Below are 18,312 nucleotides of genomic sequence, written 5' to 3'. Positions count from 1 at the left end.
CAAATACAGGCACCAGAGAGCGCAAGCGCAGCTGGGCCCCTGGGACCAGGAGCTCACTCCCCGGGGCTCCCGCCCGACGCCCTCGTTCCCTGGCTGTGCCGCCTGAGCCAGCCGCCGAACGTTCTCTACGCTTCTCGTCTCCGACTACGGGAAGGGAGTGCGGGCTCCCTCGTGGGGTCACTGTGAGCAGTCAGTGAGCTTAGAAAGCACACGATGAGAACACATCCACGATGGAAACATTTCTGTTACCACCGTCGTCACTGTTAGCATCATCATCAAAACGGTAAACCCTTATTTGGGGCCACACTTCTCTTCAAGTGTACATTCTGAATTATTTACCTTACTTGGCAAAAATGCTCGCGGTGGGTGCCACTTTTAGATGGGGACACGTGGAAACGGACATGAACTGAGCCGTGGAATACGACGGAGATCGAGACCAGCGTTAAGGACAAGGGACATGAGTGTCCAGGAAGCAGCTTCTACTGAGGAAGCCGAGACTTCAGGCCTTAGGACTTGCGCTACTACTTTATGGCTTGGATTAAGTTTCTCTTCCAAGTTCTTGGGCCTAAAAACATGGATGAAATTATATTCAACACCTTCTTGCAGCTGGGCTAGAGAGCGCTCTGCGAACACGGGGAGGAGGGGGGAAGTGGGAGCAGGAGGGGGAGGCGTGCGGCCCAGCGGCCGGGGTCGCGTCTGCCTGGGGTTCAGTGCGCAGGCGCCGGCGCACGTGGACACGCAGGCTCCATGTGCTCCAGGCGGGGAGGGCCTGAGGGTTGTCTCCCCTCTTCAGAGTCGTGTGTCCCAGGAAGAGGGGTCTGTGAACTACTTCTTCTGGGCCGGGAGGGGGCGGGGCGCGTGGCCTGCACACTTGTTCGTTGCTGTCTCATATCGCCACCACGAATGCCATTTTCCTGATCAGCTCGGCTGGTTCCCTACGTCGGCCTTCTCGCTGGTCGCCTGGCCCCGGCTCATCTCCGTTCTGCTTCCTGGACTCCAGACGTAAGTAAACTGCAACATCACCACTGCTTTGCTCAAAAATCTGTTAACTTTCTATTGCTCATCAGATACTGTTTCACCTTGTCACCTGGGCACGCCTGCCTTTCCGCTTCATCCCCTGTTTGAAACGGCCCCTCGGTGAAGCGCCACCGGGCTCCTGAGGCACACTCACTGTCTTCCCTGCGGCTAACACCTTGTGCGCGAGGTGCGCACGGCCCCCCTCCTGCGGACTGAACTCCTGGGCGGCAGGAACCACACCTCGTTCCCCTCGGTCGGTATCCCAGGGCGGCTTCCGGCTTCCGCCTTTGCTTGCTGGGTGCGTCCATTCCAGGCTCACTGCAGGGGTGAAATCTCCTCTGCCATCGGAAATTCACGGCTACCCTTCAGGGGATGGAAATCATTCCACCTACCCACAAGATGAATGGGAGATTCCTGTACCTTTGCGTAAGTTCAATGCAGATAATTTTTCGGCTTCAGTAGCCTGGCTAGAGGGAGGGGCGTGAAACTTAAGGGCAGCAAAAATATGCTGGTCAATTTCAAGTTCCCCTCCGCCTGCACCCCAGGGTGCGAGACGCCACGGCGGGGGGAGGGCACCGCCAGTTGGTGCTGCTCTCAGTTCCGTGGTCTTCACGGTCCTCTTCAAGGCTACGTCACACTTTCTGTCATCACTCTTCTTTCAGTTGTAGTCATCCAACTTATTTGTGTTAAAAGCTGTTCTACATCTCAAAGTTAAATATTTACTCCAAGATGTCAAACAGGCTTTTGTTCTCTCTGAATTTTATCTGAAATTTCTTCAACGAGTAAAGCAAAGGGTTAGGAAGCTCTAGTCCTCAATGACAGTGGAATTTTTTCTGGAGTTTCTGTAGATACTTAACAAAAAGCGTATTATCACCAGAAGATAAACGCAAACTCCCGTAGTTCAGCTCTAAGCAACACACAGTGTACTGGGCCTCACCTTTGCCAAGAATAAATACCCTGTGGGAGAACTTCTAAAACTCTGGTAAAGGACAAAGGGGGACCCCCAAACACTGAAATTTATTTTTTTAAAATTCTGTATTCTTGCATGTTTAAATTTCGGTCACCTTCAAAGTACTCTCCATTTGATGCAATATACCTAACGAGGATTTTTCCCACTGCTCAAAACAGTTTTTGAACGTGTCAATTTTGATGCCTTTTAGTGCTTCTGATGTTTTTTTGTTTCGCCTCTTCTGCATCATCAGCAAGACATTTCCATGTGAGGACTTTTTTCATCGTGGAAACAGAAGTCGCTCGGGGTGAGATTGGGAGAACAGGCAGGGTGGGGCACGGGGGTCATGCTGTTTTTGGTCAAAAACCTCTGAACACTCAGCATGGTGTGGGCAGGTGTGCTCGTAAGTCACCCAGCATCAAATGGGCAAATTTGTTGTCCTAAAAAAAAAATTCACTGAAGCTGAATGCAGCCTCTCACAACAATGCCAGCTGGTACAGTGATATAGATGGGTTCCTAGAACACTCACCTAGCTGGGGAGGCCTGTACTACATGGTGCCTGCCCTCCAGGAGATAATTCCAGTTTTTTGGGGTCCCCCTCATAAAAGAGTCCCCCTCATAAAAGATGATCTGAATAATTGGAGACATCCATGCTCTAAGGTAGAATGACAATATTTAAACGTATAAATTTCCCCAAAGTTACTGTACATTCAATATATTCCAACAAAGACTGCACTTGGACTTTTTTGGAAGAGTATAATTGCCCTAAAAGTTTATATGAAAGTTTCTGCAAACCCTCCCCCACTCCAAATAGATTGGATGTCGATGAAAGACTTGCCTGAAGAGATACTAGGATATACCACAAAGTTAAAGATTAAACACACACACACACACTTTAAAAATATTAGACGTAAGTTAGCCCAAGAACAGATACATCAACAGAGGAGAACAGAGACCACGTTTCCGGGGCAGCTGACGCGCAGAGACGGCCCCCCAGCGAGCGAGGACAAGCGCAGGCGGCTGGTGCCAGAGACAGCGGCTCACCGTGGGAACGGCTCACCGTGGGAACAACAAACACTGAACCGGACCCCCCTGAACGACACACACTCCAGGGAGGCTCAGACAGACTGAAGACCTACATGCAAAGTGCAAAGTTGCGAAGCAGATGACGACGTCAGGGAGCAGCTCTGACACTGGGCGAGGAGGGTAACTTACCTTCAACTTCCACAGCACAAGCCATAAGGCAAAAATTTTATATGGGATTATGCTTGATTACATCTAAATTAAAAATCTCTGTACAATGAAGGGTGTTACGTCAAAAGTTAACATGCAGATGAGATGACAGGGGAGGATATTTGTGCTTTCTAAATTAACTTGGACTAATGCCTATATAATTAACAAGGAACAGCTACATATCAACCAGGAAAAGACAGAAGTCCCACAAGGGAAATGAGTAAGGATATGAAGAGGAAATTCGCAAGAAGAAAAAAACCCCAAAACAAGCATCTGAGGAGATGCTCAAATCCACAGGCTGTCTTGGGGTGGGGGGTAGAGTGGAGGGTGGGCGGGTCATAGGGGGTGGGTAAATACACATCATAAAAAAAAAACTGTCCGGCAATCAATTAAGTTTGTCTAGCAACAAGGATAAATCTTAAAAAACACATGAGGCCATGATACCAAAGCACAGGTGACCAAAGATATACATACATCCGATAAGGACTTTGTATCAGAATACATAAAAAGCCCCATAATCCACCCACAGGACAAGCCGATGCAGCGAGCACAGGCTCTGAGCAGCCCCCCCCCCCCCCCCCCAGAGGACGCACACAGGGCCGACAACGCGGGGAACGCCCCTCAGCGTCATCAGTCGTCAGGGGGCCTCCAATAGGAACCACTGAGATGCCGCTGCCCACTCACTAGGATGCCCAGAACAAAATAAAACATACAAACAGAAAACCCATGCTGGTGAGGACGTGGAGAAATCGGAAGCCTCGTGCGTGCTGGTAGGCATGGAAAACGGTGCAAACAGCGGAAAGCAATTAGTCCCCCAAACTGTTACAGAGTCAGCCCGACTCGCCACTCCCAGGTGTGCGCCCAGGAAAAACGAAAACACGCATCTGCAGAAAACCCTGTGCACCAATGGTCGCGGCAGCATTACTCACGACAGTTAAAAAAAGAAGGGGGGGGGGGAGAAAAGAAGAAACAACTCGTGTTGTATGCTGGGTAATGCCACAACACAGAGACAATCACAGGTCACAGATATGTCTGAGAGTTTTATACCAGACAGGACACCTGGCCTGGGAGCTTCGTTAAACATTTCCTTTGCAAAATAGGCACCAACGGCTCAGACAGTCAACGCTATCCAGCAAAAGGAGAACAGGAGAAGGAAGGAAACAAGCCTTCCTTCTCCAGCGAACTGTCTTCATCCACTATGGGAGCGGTTGGCGGGGGGGGAGGGGGGGGGGGAGGCGGCCAACGGCGCTGCCGCAGCTGCTCGGGGCCCCGGTCTGCCTCTGTGGTCCCCCGAAAATGTGCGAGCTGTCAGCGTTTGTCTGACGTCACTGCGGTCAGTGGATTTCACACCGAGCACGACGAGAGACTGGGAAGACTTACAAACGCCATGAGTCGGATTTTATGGACAGTAGATAGTTTGTAATTTTTCTCTGAGAAAATAAGAGAGTCTGAATGCTTCCATTGATTAATAAAACTTAAAGAGTATAATAAAATAAGGTATAATCACTGAAATGTGATTGTAGTTTAAGAGGCTGAGCGCACACATAAAACATTCATTAAAGAAAAATGACTGAGCAATTTCAGACAGCCTCTCGGAGAATACACCATCGATGATGAGGGGTAATTTTGGAAAACAAACAAACAAAACACTGAGAGGAGCAGCCTTCCCGCGCCTGAACTCCATCAGTCTCAATGTGTGGCCTGTGGGTCAGGCAGCAATAGGGTGCTGAGAGTAAGCATTTTGAAAATTTTACAATTTGACAGTAATTTTATGTCTTCGTTCTTATTTTTTCATTTAACTTTTATCCTGTTTCACAAAAATGCTGTCTGACAGACTGAACAAAACCACCGGTCCTCTTCGTATGTATGGTTTCATAAACACTGATCTGCCCCCTGCTGGTTGCATCCAGGCCTTCTAGCAGCTTCCACCGTGACTGCGCGCCACGCACGGTGATCTAAGCGCCCAGATGCGCCAGTCTCCGAACATCCCTGAAGCGCCACTTCCTGTGGCACAGAGGCTGCTTTTCTCTGTGGGTCACAGAACAAATCTGAGGCTAAAAAGCCGGCTATGGAGATCATGATCATGGTAAAGAAACTGAGATAAAGAAATCTGACCTAAGTCACACTAAGTGACACTGATTCCTCACTGAAAAAATTTTTACTGAGCACTCGCCATGTGCCTAACCTTGCATTAGATCTGAGGGATGGAGCACCGAGCGTCTCAAAGTCTCTCATGTCATGAGCCTTAGGACTTCGAGTTCTGGCGGGGAGATGACAATAAACAAATGGTTACATAATCTCAGGCCAAGACCAGTGGGGTGGGGAGAGTAAAGCCGGTGAGGGATCAGGGCAGGGGGCCCAGGGCTGTTTTAGAGACTGGTTAGGGAGGCGCAGCAGTTAGGGGCGCAGGCTGGGCGGCCAGACTGTCTGGTTCACACACTGGTTCCGTCGCCAAGCTATCTAACTGCTCTGTGACTCAGTTTCCTCACCTACAGAATGGGAAGATAATGGAGCCTACCTAGAATTAGTGGGAGCATTAAGTGAACTCACAGATTTAAAGCATTGAAAGGCACTGTCGCCCACACAGTAGGTGTTTATTAAGTCCCATGATTATTTCCTTAGGCAGCGAGATGTATGCAGAGACCTGATGGAGGGAGCCGGCCGTGCGGAGACGTGGCCCCATGGTGACAGCTATCATCAGGCAAGCACTTTGGGGTGTGTGTGCAGATTGTGCACACTTTCACCTTTAACCTTCACCACGACCCGCAAACAGACGCCGTTACTCCCACTCCATGACTGAAAGGCTGAAGGGAGGCGATGCTGAGTGGCCGACGCACTAATCAGGGCCCGTGGGTGCTGCCAGGGCCTGGCCTGCGGGCCGGTGCCGCCTCTGGCAGGTGTGGGCACACAGCGGATAAGCGCCTGACTTTTACCTTGTTCGTTCATTCCTTCACTTAGAGTATTAACTGAGCACCTACTAAGTTTCTGGGGCAGTTGGTAATATTTTCTTTGTCTTCAAAAAGCAGACAGTCCCTTTTAAAAGCAGGAGTGTTGTATGTTAGCAATGCTCAACGACCTGCAGAGATACGGAGAGCCACGGGATGGAGGGGGAGGGGCTGACGTGAGGTCCAGCCCCAGAGAGGGTTTGGGGAGAACGGGGGGGGGGGGGGGGGGGGGGGGGGGGGGGGGGTGGCAAAGGCATAAAAACAACAACGACGACTCCTGTGCAGAGGGGGGGGTGCCCTGCAGCTCCCCCTGGGGAGGGTTCAGAGGAAGCAGGGCGGGCAGGGGCAGACCTGGGCGGAGAGTGCGGCAGGCTGGAGAGGGGAAGAGAGAGGCCGGGGAGTCTCGGGGTCCCAGAACCAGGGAAGGCCTCGGTGGCGGGCAGCCCAGGGTCTTGGACAGGAAGGAGGTTCACCTACAACCTTGGAACAAAACGTATGACCACGGGGCAGTAGGAAGAGAGAGGAGGAAGAATCAAGAATTAAAAGAATTAAAGGGCGGACTAGATTAGAGGCTCGTGGGGGGTGGGGGCGATGGGGCAGAAACACCCACTGCAGCACAAGAAATCTGACAGGCAGGACTGATCCTCCCTAATTCTGCGGCTCTGGGCAAGTACTCGGCTGCACAGAACCAGGACAAACCAGGACAAACGAGACGAGCGTTACGTAATGGTTACCTTGTAATTACAGACAAAGACTCGGAACGGGCGCTATTGAAAACGGCTCCCAATTAGGAATTCATTATGATCAAAAGGCAGCTTTAGAGCAAAGCAAGACACAAAGTGCGCTTCAGGCCATTTACCAGCTGCTCCAGCCGACGCCCTCCCTCCCGTCCTCCCGTCTGTCTGTCCATCCATCCGTCCGTGAGGCAGCTCTCTAGAGCAGAGCCCACGCGAGGCAGCCGGGGGCCGGCACGAAGGGCCTGCACTGACTCGCTCTGACCTTCTCTCACTGGGGCAGAGACTTCAGACACTATTTTAAAAGAAAACAGGGTCTGAAAAGTCTTAGCAACCTGTTTCGCTGCTGGGTGCTTGCTTCTCCAGCTCATAAATAAACGGCCACCACGCGCTGGCCGGATTATTCTTCTCGAACTTCTGGCAACTTTCGAATAAACTTTCACATCCATTAAATGGAAAAGGCCAGAGAACGAGGCTCCGGGCACAGCCGTGGCTCTGTCGCCGCGGCGACTGTGGCAGAGCCGGAGGAAGCGCCCCCCTCCCCACCGCCGCGGGCTCTGCGCCTGCCGGGTCGCCTGGGGAGGCAGGCCGCTGGGGCCCTTACCTTCTTCGGGAATGACCGTCAGGGTGACGGTGACGCCGGCGTCCTTGATCAGCTGCACGATGCCGTCGTGGGACAGGTCGACGATGGACTGCCCGTTCACTGCGGAGATGAGGTCTCCGACCTTGAGCTTCCCACAGCGGTCGGCGGGGCTTCCGTCTATGACTCGGCCGATTTTATGGGGAATGACTGTGAGAAAAGCATCCCCGGGTTCTTCAATTATTTAAGAAATCTGTCCGTGTTGGATTTATCATCATCATTATTTAAAAATTTCACACAGCATCGAAGAAAACCCCTTTAGCATACAGCAAAACAGCACCACACAAGCGCCTCCCGTCCCGATGCAGCTGTTTCACAGGAATGGCCTTCCGCCCCGCCCACGTGCACCCGCCCCGCCCACGTGCACCCGCCCCGCCCACGTGCACCCGCCCTGCGTGGCTGCAGCCACAGCGGAGACGCCCCTCCGCTCTCCCGTCCCCACAACCCCGGTTCCGCTTTCATACTGCCACCGTCATCCTGCTTAAGATGGCCAGCCTCACCGGCACCGAGGACAACGACCCACTCACCCCATGTTTCTCGTCTGCTGCTGGCCACCCCAGCTGCATCACAGTTTGGGCTATTTGATTTTTTACAGATTTTATTTATTTATTCTAGCCCTGGCTGGCGTAGCTCAATGGATTGAGCTCGGGCTGCAAACCAAAGCATCACAGGTTTGATTCCCAGTCAGGGCACATGCCTGGGTTGCAGGCCACAGCCCCCAGCAACCGCACATTGATGTTTCTCTCTCTGTCTCCCTCCCTTCCCTCTCTAAAAATAAGTAAAATATTTTTAAAAAGCTGTGTTAAAAAAATAAAAGATTTTTATTTATTTATTCTTAGAGACAGTGGAGGGCGGGGGAGAGAGCAGGAGAGAAACCTCAGTGTGGGAGAGAAACACCAACTGGTTGCCTCTTGCCTGCCCAACCGGGAACCTGGCCCGCAGCCCTGGGAATCGAACCTGCGACCTTTCGGTGTGTGGGATGACGCTCACCCCACTGAGCCACACCAGTCAGGGCGCATTTTGGGCTATTTCAGAAGCTGCTACAATGAGACCGTCTCTGGTCCTACCGAAGGGGCGCTGGTTCCCTTCGGCATCAATGTAGCTCAAACTCAAGCTTCGGACTCAGATGGTCTGCCAGAAACCCAGGTACAGGGTAAGGCTGACCGACCACTCAGGTGAATCCTACTTAGTTCTAAAACAAAGTTAATTCCTTTTATTTAGGCCTTTAGAGCTTTTTTAAAAAAATTTTTAAATCTTCACTCAAGGACATTTTTTCATTGCTTTTTAGAGAGAGAGAAAGAGAGAGAGAGGAAGGAGAGAGAAAAACATAGATGTGAGAGAGAAGCATCAGAAGCATCGACTGGTTGTCTCCCACATGCCCCCTGACCCGGGGGTCACACGTGCCCGGATCAAAGATCAAAACCTCAACCGAGGCATGTGCCCCGACTGGGAATGGAACCAGTGACCTTTCAGCTACGGGACGACACTCCAACCAACTGAGCCACACTGGCCAGGGCCAGCCTCTAGATCTTTCTAAAATCAGGAAAGCTGAGTAGAATTAGAACCCTAATGTCTACGTTACCATTTTTGGCTCATGATAAACCCCACCCTGAACGTGCGGAGCCGAGCCTAGGCCCTGTGCGCCTCTGTGCCACTCGGTCCCAAGCCCCCCCATCCATATTGCTGAAGGCTTCTCTGACTGTTCAGGCACTCTGCCGTTTTCGTGGCTTAAAATGAGTTCTCCGACACTGAGGAGCCTCGTCCGAGTGCCTCTCACCACCTGAAAAGGGGCACCTGTGTGTGTTCTCTGAGCCTCTGCCTACCTGGGACGGTGCACTCCCCAGGCCCTGGGGCCCCGCTGACTGTCTCGGACGGGGACAGCTAATGTTTTAAATGGCACCGTGACCGTGTTCGCTGCCCCAGTGGGATGAGCGCCTCCCTAAGGCTGCCTGGGGCCTCAGCGGGTGTGTGTGAGGGACTGGAAGTTGCTGCTGGTCACGATTCCCGTCCCGGTGGACGCCGTGTTTCCTGCTCTTCCAGGATTACACAGCGGGAGATTTTCTCTCAAAGAGGAGGAAGTTGAGGGTAGAAGCAAGTGCCTTCTGCTCTGAATCATCTCAAGCCCTCGTTATGCCATCTTCCTCACAAACAAAGCAATCAGGAGAGTGCAGGGCGGGGTCAGGGTCTGTCTGCGCCAGGTGCAGGAGCTGACTCACTGACGGCACGACAGGTGCCCGGTCAGGTGCCCAGTCAGGTGCCCGGTGACTCACACGGCGGCCCCATGGTGACTTCCCAAATCAATACCTCGGTGACTCTCCTTCTTGGAAAAGACTGGCTCGCACACAGTGTTCGTTCCAGATACCCCGAGAAGAAAATGACTCAGCCCCCGGCCCACGGGACGGGGTCCGATCAGACTGGGGAGGGCATCGGACAGAAGGAGCCTCTGGAGGCCCCGTGGCTCCGTCCTCACCGGCGAGCCACGTGGTTGGAGGGAGCCGGCGGCTCGCAGGAAAGGACCTCCTGGAGGGCCGGCCTCCTGGGGGAGGGATGGTGAAAGTCTCAGGCCGTCCCTGTCTTGGCATTTCGAACAGGACCGGCAGGACCGTCAGAAACAGCACACAGACCGGTGGAAAGGCAGCTTCCGAACATGCTCAGGATGGACTGTTTCCAAGGTAACCCCTCGGCGTGCACGGCCAAGGGAGAGTCAGGAGTTCTGCCTCGGTGTTGCTGGTCAGTGTGCCTGGCCTCCTTCACCTCGGGCCTCACCGCGTCTCACAGACTGGCCGGCCCAGAGGCCGAGACCACGGTGGTGCTTTTAAAACACTGCATCTCAGGGAAAGAAAGGACAGTCACTGAGAATGTCCCCTTCTCAAAGAGACCCTTTGCAACCAGGACGGAAAAGCATGTGATAAGAAAGAGAAACACGAAAACCTCTCAGGTGCTGACAAAGCAAAAACTAGCCAAGTCCTGCTCTTCGTCTTCAGGTCTTTCCTGAGCACCCCGTTCATGTGGCACTGATCCCAGCTGGGCCCAAGGGTACGGACCCCGACCCCCATCTCTGAAAAATGGCAGGGGGTCTCAGGGTTTCAGCACTGGTATTAGAGGTGCCCCTGTGGCCTTTTCTCGTGGCGAATGTCACGAGAAGCACATTTGATCAGAAGGAAAGATAGTCTGAACTGCACGGAACACCCTTCTCCACCAACAGCACAAGGTCCACGAGAAGGACCCACTCGGACACAGGTTCCTGCTGCTTTGGCTCAGGCTCTGAGGGACGGCTCCCGCACCCAGCCTCCCCCGGGCCCTCTCCTCCAACGGTAAGAGGCAAATGGAGCTCCAAGGAGAGTGCCGGCAGGGCTCGGTGCTTTGTGAACTGTTGACTAGCATTTCAGGGAATCACCAGTCCTGTTTTGCGCCATGACTGAAAATCTCCAGTGCTTTATCTAAAACTCATTGCCAACCTCAGCCCAATTTACCATTCAAGCTGATAATTAATGAGCTGCAAACACTCATTTCCTGCCACACATTAGCCACTGCCTCATCTTACATTTTAATTGGGCTTTCTTCTTCCCATCTCATTAATACACTTTTTAAAGTTCTTTTAAAAAAGATCAAGAGACGGCGACAAACAGTTTGATAAACAGCGACGCTGACAGCGGCGAACATGTCTTGTGGGTCCAGGCTAAGAACTCAATGCATACCTCCCGTAATCCTCAGACTCAGGAGAGACAGAAGGGGCACCCCATCCTCATCCTCATTTTACAGAGGGCACTGGTGCTCGTGCGGCGTCAGTGATGGGCCCGATACCAGACGGCTAGAACGAGACTTAAGTGGGCTCAAATCCAAGTCTGATTACAAAGCCAACGTCTAATGAGACTGTCTTGTATAGGGATCTGCGGTGCCCGGGACTATCACAATAGTAAGGAAGAGTTTAAACAAATAAGTGTAAACCATGGAAATTTTAATATAAACTACTATAATGTATGCAAATAAGAATGTATTAAATATATATTAAAATGTAACAATTTTTAAATACAATCAATATAAAGATGTTAAACATGTTTAAAGTAATGCACCTTATTTACTGAATTCCTCTAAATCGCTTAGTTAAATGGTGAAAATGGGACTAACTTTTAAATAATAAAAAAATATTTTATTTGTTTATTTTAGAGAGGAGAAGGGAGGAGAAGGGAAAGAGAGAGAGTATCAGTATGTGGTTGCCTCTCGTGCATCCCCTACTGGGGACCTAGCCTGCAACCCAGGCACGTGCCCTGACTGGGAATTGAACCGGCAACCCTTTGTTTCTCAGGCTGGTGCTCAATCCACTGAGCCACACCAGCCAGGACACTCTCCCATAATTTTTATAGTGCTAGAAAAGGAGTATCTTCAGTATAAAAAGTGCTTAGCATCTATCATACTGGGTAATAATCTCACCACCGTTTTGCTGAGTCTGAAAGCCTAGGATTCTTGTATGGCATTAGAGTGAGAATACGATGACCTGAAATGGTAGTTTTTTGGGATATCCTTATTTCCAATGATACAACGTGAAATCCACCTAAAAGCTCTTCTTTCATTTCTCTGAGACAGGCCACATAATCATCCTCACAGCATCAGCGGCAGTTCCAGCTCCCAGTGTTACCATAGCAACCGCTTATGGAAAACAGAAAGCCGCGGCCGTGAGCAGTGGCCTGATCCCAGAGAAAGCAGCTCACGCAGGTCCCAGGCTTCTTGCTCTACACACGTGCATTCACGTTGGCGAGATTTGCGCAAAATCGCTTGGGCTCACAGCACTGTCCCGGAACTGTCTGCTTTGTTCGCTAGGATTTCAGCGACCGGCCGTCTCATCTACCAGGGGCGGTCTCACTGCCCAGGAAAGGACCAAACCACGGGCAGGGCCGGGGGCATCCTCAGGGGCCATGTGCCTTAGACACATAAGTTACTGGCACACGTGAAACATAAATGTTTGTTTGCTGGTTCTCATATGCATTTGGATTTTATAATTATATTTAGAGATAATTATTTCTTGGAACCACTAAGACCGGACAAATATTTAATTTGTTGAATCCTAACAGACCTGAATATACTAAAGGTAATTCCTCTTTGGTGATGGAATTAATATGTACATATTCATCCTTTGCACATGAGAATACTCTGTTAAAAACCAGGTTCAGGATATTTAGATGAGTTTTTAACTGTTCTGACAAAATTTTGACCTTTCAGCGAGTCATAAATCAAAGGGAAGAATGCTTATTATTCAAGAAGGTCACTTTAGAGCTAGACTATGGCAATTATTAACTACTTCTTCCTGGCTGGTGTGGCTAAGTGGATTGAGCATAGGGCTGCAAACAAAGGGTCGCCAGTTCGATTCCCAGTCCATGCATATGCCTGGGTTGCAGGCCAGGTCCCAGTACGGGGTGTGCAAGAGGCAACCACACATTGATGTTTTTTTCCCCTCTTTCTCCTTCCCTTCCCCTCTCTCTAAAAATAAATAAAATCTAAAATAAGAAAATATTAAAAAAAATAAACTGCTTTTAGCATTTAGTTCATTTCTGCATACACAATTTTCCTAACAAAACAACCTGTGTCCCTATATTAAAAAATTCAGTACAGTTCTTTACTAACAACTAGATCCTGTTCCTGATATATTGTCAAAGCTAATCTTTTTAAAAAAGACTTTATTTATTTATTCTTTGAGAGAGGGGGAAGGGAAGGGAGAAAGAGAAGGAGAAGAAACATCCATGCGTGAGAAAAACATCGATAGGTGGTTGCCTCTTGCACGCCTGAATGGAAGGCTGGCCTGCAACCCCGGCCTGCGCCCTGACAGGGAATCAAACCAGCAACACTTCTGGTTTGTAGGACGACACCCAACCCACTGAGCCGCATCAGCCAAGGCCAAAGATAATCTTGATGCAAAACTCAGCCGCTAACACTTCTTTTCTGGAATCTGAGATGATACACAAACCTGAAGTCTAGGAGGTTGGGTTCAGATTACCTGATTTTGAAAACAAGAAACTTTCATCATTCTTAAAAGTGAAGTCTCTAAGGCCGTTCACCCATAATTCCTGCTCGGTTTCCTATACTCCAGTGACGACGGGACACAGCCGCCCTTACCTCCTGGAGGCGGCTTGTTTTTGGAGGTGAGGATGACGAAGCCGAACCCTTCCTTCTCCTTCCGCTGCAGGACGACATCGTAGGCCTCCTGGGGTGCAGGCCGGGGCTGCCGCTTCCGCTCGGCTCAGGCGGGAGACCCGTTCTGTGTTGGAACAAAGGCTTGGGAGCTGTCATCCTCAGGTTGTTTCTCTACAATAAACATGACCGATTTGATATTTCTGGCGCACCGTAATTTTTGATAACTAAAGTCATTTTGTGCCGAACCTCTCACGAAAACATTCAGTTTCTAGTAAGAAAACAGAAAAGCCTCGCGCCCCCACCCACGTGCGCTCCGGACGGGAGCGGATGGGGCGGCGGCCCTGTCTAGTGCCTGCAAAGCCCGAGACCAAAGCAAACGGGAAAGACGCACAAAACACGCTCTCACGCAAAGCGGGTTTTTGGAGGCATCCGCGACACCTGACAGTAAAAGATGTTCTTCGAGACACTGCTTGAATTCCAGAACAGGGTTCAACCTTGACCAGTGACTTTCACAAAAGCTGATGATGAGGAGTGACACAGTGAACTTCCTTTTAAAGTCAACTTGCACGGTAACTGAGTGCAGGGGCTGAGCTCCGCGCTGTCTGGGAAGCGGCGGGCAGCACAGAGGGGCTGCCTCTGGCCGGGGAGGGCAGCGACCTGGGTTTGCCTCACACAATGCGGTTAGAGCCCCAGACTGACACCGTGGGCCGGGTTCACCACGGGCAGCTCCCAGGCCTGGAACAAGCTGTCCGCATGGACAGACCTCCCTCGGGCAGAGGTCCCGCCTGCCGGGATCCCTGCCAGCGGCCAGTTAGCCTGCACCTTCCCCTCCAAGGATGGCACCACGATTTGAGGAACAACAGTACAAGTTAATCCTAATTGATTCTTTTAAAAGGTAAACTGTGTGCCATGAGTTGATATAAATCATCATAAACCACCACAACACGCTGCCATTGACGAGTACACGCAGGTAGCGTCTGTTCTGGCTCAACAGCTATCTGATTTCTGAGACCGTTTTTGAATCTCAACAAAAAGCCACCAACACCCAATCGTTAATGAAAAATAAAGCATTTTTTAGTGTCATGCAGATCGGAACGAATTAGCTAAAAATGTCTGCAGGGACATCAGATGAGGCTGAACGTCTCAGGACGGTCTCGGAGAGCCAGCCTCTGGCGCCGAACACCCTGTTTTTACCTCACGGTACGTCTATACCGCGGGCTGCCGCGTGCCGACTCCAGCACCACCGAAGGCAGGTGATGCCACGTTAACAAACCCGTGTGGGTCTCCAAACGCCCGACCTTTCCTAAGACAGGCCGGCTTTACTCCGGATGTTGCAAAGCAGGGCCTCATGTTCAGAGTGATGCCACCGTCGTCGAGTCACCACACGGGGACTGGTGTCCCCTTGGTGCCAGGCCGGCGTTCCGAGGGCTGGGGTCCAGCACGCGGCTGAACGGACAAACACCCGCCCTCGGGGGCTTCCTGTCCTGTGCTACAGGTGGGTGGCTTTGTACGACTTTAGGTGGCAAGAAGTCACTTCCAAAAATTTGTTTGATAGTCACAAAGCTATCGATGAGCAAAATGTAAGGGAGATTTGTATCTGAGGGTACAATCTGGACCCCGGCTCTGCGTGAAACACCTGCTTTAATCCTGGCCCTAGGACTGACCCACCAGCCACAAGTCTCCCAGCCTTTCCGTGAGTTGCTGATGCTGGGGCGCGCAGTATTCACATATCGGCGTTGTGAAGGTTCAGTCTGCCCATAAAACCACCCGTCCGCCTGGGACACAGCAAGCGCTCACTAAATGCTAGATCAAATGATACCACAGCTTCTCAGGTAGAAACATTCTGTCCTCTGAATAGTTAGGATTTCACCAGGATCCAAAAGCCTTTGATACGAAGCTATTGCGACACGCAGGACAACCGAATGACTGCATTTAAGAAAACAGACAGGACCTGGTGACTTCATCAATCTACGACCACACCCTTAACACGGAAGACCCCAATTTCTCTTTTCCGACAGTAGTGCTATTTCCGAATCCTTTCGACCGTCCAGACCTCCCACAAGGAGGCCCTGGGCCGCCCCAGACGGCTCTGCAGGAGCCACTGTCTCAGACGTGGCTAAACAGGACACAGTAAAACCACCCGCGAAGCCGCAGGGCAGGGGGGCGGAGTCTGCGCACCGTTCGCGACCGGGCAGAGCGGGGCGGGGCTGCCTACCGCCACAGAAGATCTTCCTCCGCACGGTGAGCAGCACGTGGCCGTTGCGGGCCGCGGTGGTCATCAGGTCCAGCACTTGCTTGTGGGACTTCCCCTTGACGGGAATGCCATCGATGCACATCAGCTCGTCGGCCGCACGCAGCCGGCCGTCCTTCTCGGCGGCGCCCAGGGGGACGATGGCCCCGATGTATATCTGCCGGGACGACAAAGCGCGGGTTGCTGCTCTGCGGGTCTGCCGGGACCTGCTGGGATCCTGACTCAGTCCTGCGCAAACCCACGGGTTCCCGCAGTGCAGCCACGGAAACAGTCACGCTTGGGGGAGGGGATGCCTTAGAGTGGGACCATTCTCCAAATCGGCCCTGCAAATAACCACACTCTATCATCCGTTCGGGGTCCTCTGAGGTGAGGACAGAGAAGGGGGAATGCAAAGCTGTGCGATAACTTGAAAGAGTGCCGCCGGCACTACAACTAAACAGCAACATGGAACTCAGACAACGCACTGCTGCGGGGTGAGTGTGAAAGGGAAGGAAGGTCCGTTGCCATCGAGAAAACTTCTCACTCACGGTCCACGCAGCTGGATCTTTCTCACAGTACTGCTGTCATGTCTGGCTGTCAGTACAAGTTCAGCAGATAAAACAGAAACGTTTCTGGTTCTCAAACCTCAAAGCAGTCAGGATGTTTGGGGACCAGAGTGTCCTAGGGCTCACGGGCATCTAGGTGAACATGTCTAGGTCATTCCGCTGGCCAGCAATTAAAATCCTGTAATTAGCCCTGGCCAGGTGGCTCAGTTGGTTGGAGGGTTGTCCTGCATACCCACAAGGTTGAGGGTTCGATTCCCAGTCAGGGCAAATGCCTGGGTTGTGGGTTTGATCCCCAGTCGGGGCATGTGTAGGAGGCAACCAGTCAGTGTTTCTCTCTCACATTGATGTTTCTCTTTCTCTATGATCAATAAACATATCCTTGGGTGAGGATGAAAAAAATCCTATAATAATTAGGCCATCCTGAATGTTGGAGCTGGTTTCAGAGCTTCTAAAACCTGACACTTAAGACAAAGTTCCCTCTCAAGTTGTTTGAGAAAAATCCTGAAAATGTCTAAGTGACCACTCTGAGCACCACCAAAATCGGAGGCAGTGAAACGGCACTCCGGCTCCCTTCGGAAATAATCCCGGTCCCTCGTGTCTGGCCCGCGTCGGGGAAGCCGTGCCAGCTGCACCCCACGCGGCTCGCCAGGCACACTTATGCCTGCAGAAATCAATGCTCTGTTCAGAGGCAGAAGAATACCTGCCGTTTGGACAGATGACTTACTCACCTAACTTGCCAGCAGGATAATCATGTCATCATTCTCGACGTTATATTCCCCCAAAACTTAAGTACATTCTTAAATTCTACAAACTGTATTATTTCTGTCATTCAAACAAAGGGCAAAACTTAAAATAATACCCACTACACTTGCTCTCTAACTTGATGTGAGCATCATGTATAAATAAAATTCTAGATTTTAAATGCCTTGCAAGCTAGCCTCATGCTTTCTGGACAGAAACACAATTATTTATATTCTTCTAGTCTCACAGGTGACAGATGAAACGGCATGCAAAGCGCTGAGCACAAAAATGTCAGCCCATCAACAATGCGGTGAGTAATGTGGACTAGGCGACACGCCATTCATGGCTCACGCCGAGTGGCTACGGAACATCCAGGAGCTGGAGTGACTGTGGTAAAGGGTTTGAATTACAGCTTCCTTAGAAAAGAAAAATGTCTTAAAACCTGTTTAATGAAGGCAAAAGGAAGTGAAAATTTAAAACACATTAAGCACACAGAGAAATTAATCCCCGCCCAACTGAGGGTGGACACAGCCAGTTTGCACCTCTGGCTTCAGCCTCGGGGGCCACGACACCAAGAGGAGTGCAGTTCTCCTCATAACAGTGAAACTGTCAGAGAAAACAAAATTTAAAAAAGAGAGAGAAAACAACAAAAACCATATTCTACCAACTGCCACTTCGAAGCGCAAACAGGAGCAGCCCAAGCCCGAAGCGTTTCAACTCACAGATTGGTCGGGTCCGTCTCCGCCCAGCACCCTGAAGCCAAACCCCGATTCCTGCTTCCGAAGAAAAACGTCCAGATCTTTGGTGTTTGGCGCTAGGGAAAACCAGAAAAAATTTTTTTTAAATGAATGAATACTTTGGTTTACTTTGAAAAGGATTAAAATAAAACAAAATTCAGTATTTAGTAGGATAATATTATAGAGGTCAGTAAACTACATTCTCAGAACTTTCTGAGATGCAAAAATTTACATAGGCGTGTAACACCACAAACAATTCCATTATAAATCTTTGTTCTGAGTCCCAAACAAAACTCGGTATCAAGAATGCTTTAGGAATATGTATATCCTCATGTCCATGTTCTCAGCATTATACTGCCCTTGACTCCTCATGCCCTCAAATCAGTACTACCAC

The 18,312-nt window shown here is 50.8% G+C and overlaps 1 protein-coding gene across 1 annotated transcript in view; it reads right to left on the bottom strand.

Annotated features, from left to right (window-relative positions):
* MAGI3 (membrane associated guanylate kinase, WW and PDZ domain containing 3) overlaps positions 1–18,312 on the bottom strand; it is a 176,358-nt gene that overhangs the window by 7,556 nt on the left and 150,490 nt on the right. Inside the window, 4 exon segments of the mRNA XM_028503132.2 lie at positions 7,483–7,668; positions 13,627–13,815; positions 15,860–16,052; positions 17,904–17,995. Of these exon segments, the coding sequence (XP_028358933.1) occupies positions 7,483–7,668; positions 13,627–13,815; positions 15,860–16,052; positions 17,904–17,995 (660 nt within the window).

The sequence above is a fragment of the Phyllostomus discolor genome, chromosome 14 (genome assembly GCF_004126475.2).
Source record: "Phyllostomus discolor isolate MPI-MPIP mPhyDis1 chromosome 14, mPhyDis1.pri.v3, whole genome shotgun sequence".
NCBI lineage: Eukaryota > Metazoa > Chordata > Mammalia > Chiroptera > Phyllostomidae > Phyllostomus > Phyllostomus discolor.
This window is presented reverse-complemented; position numbering and strand designations above follow the sequence as displayed.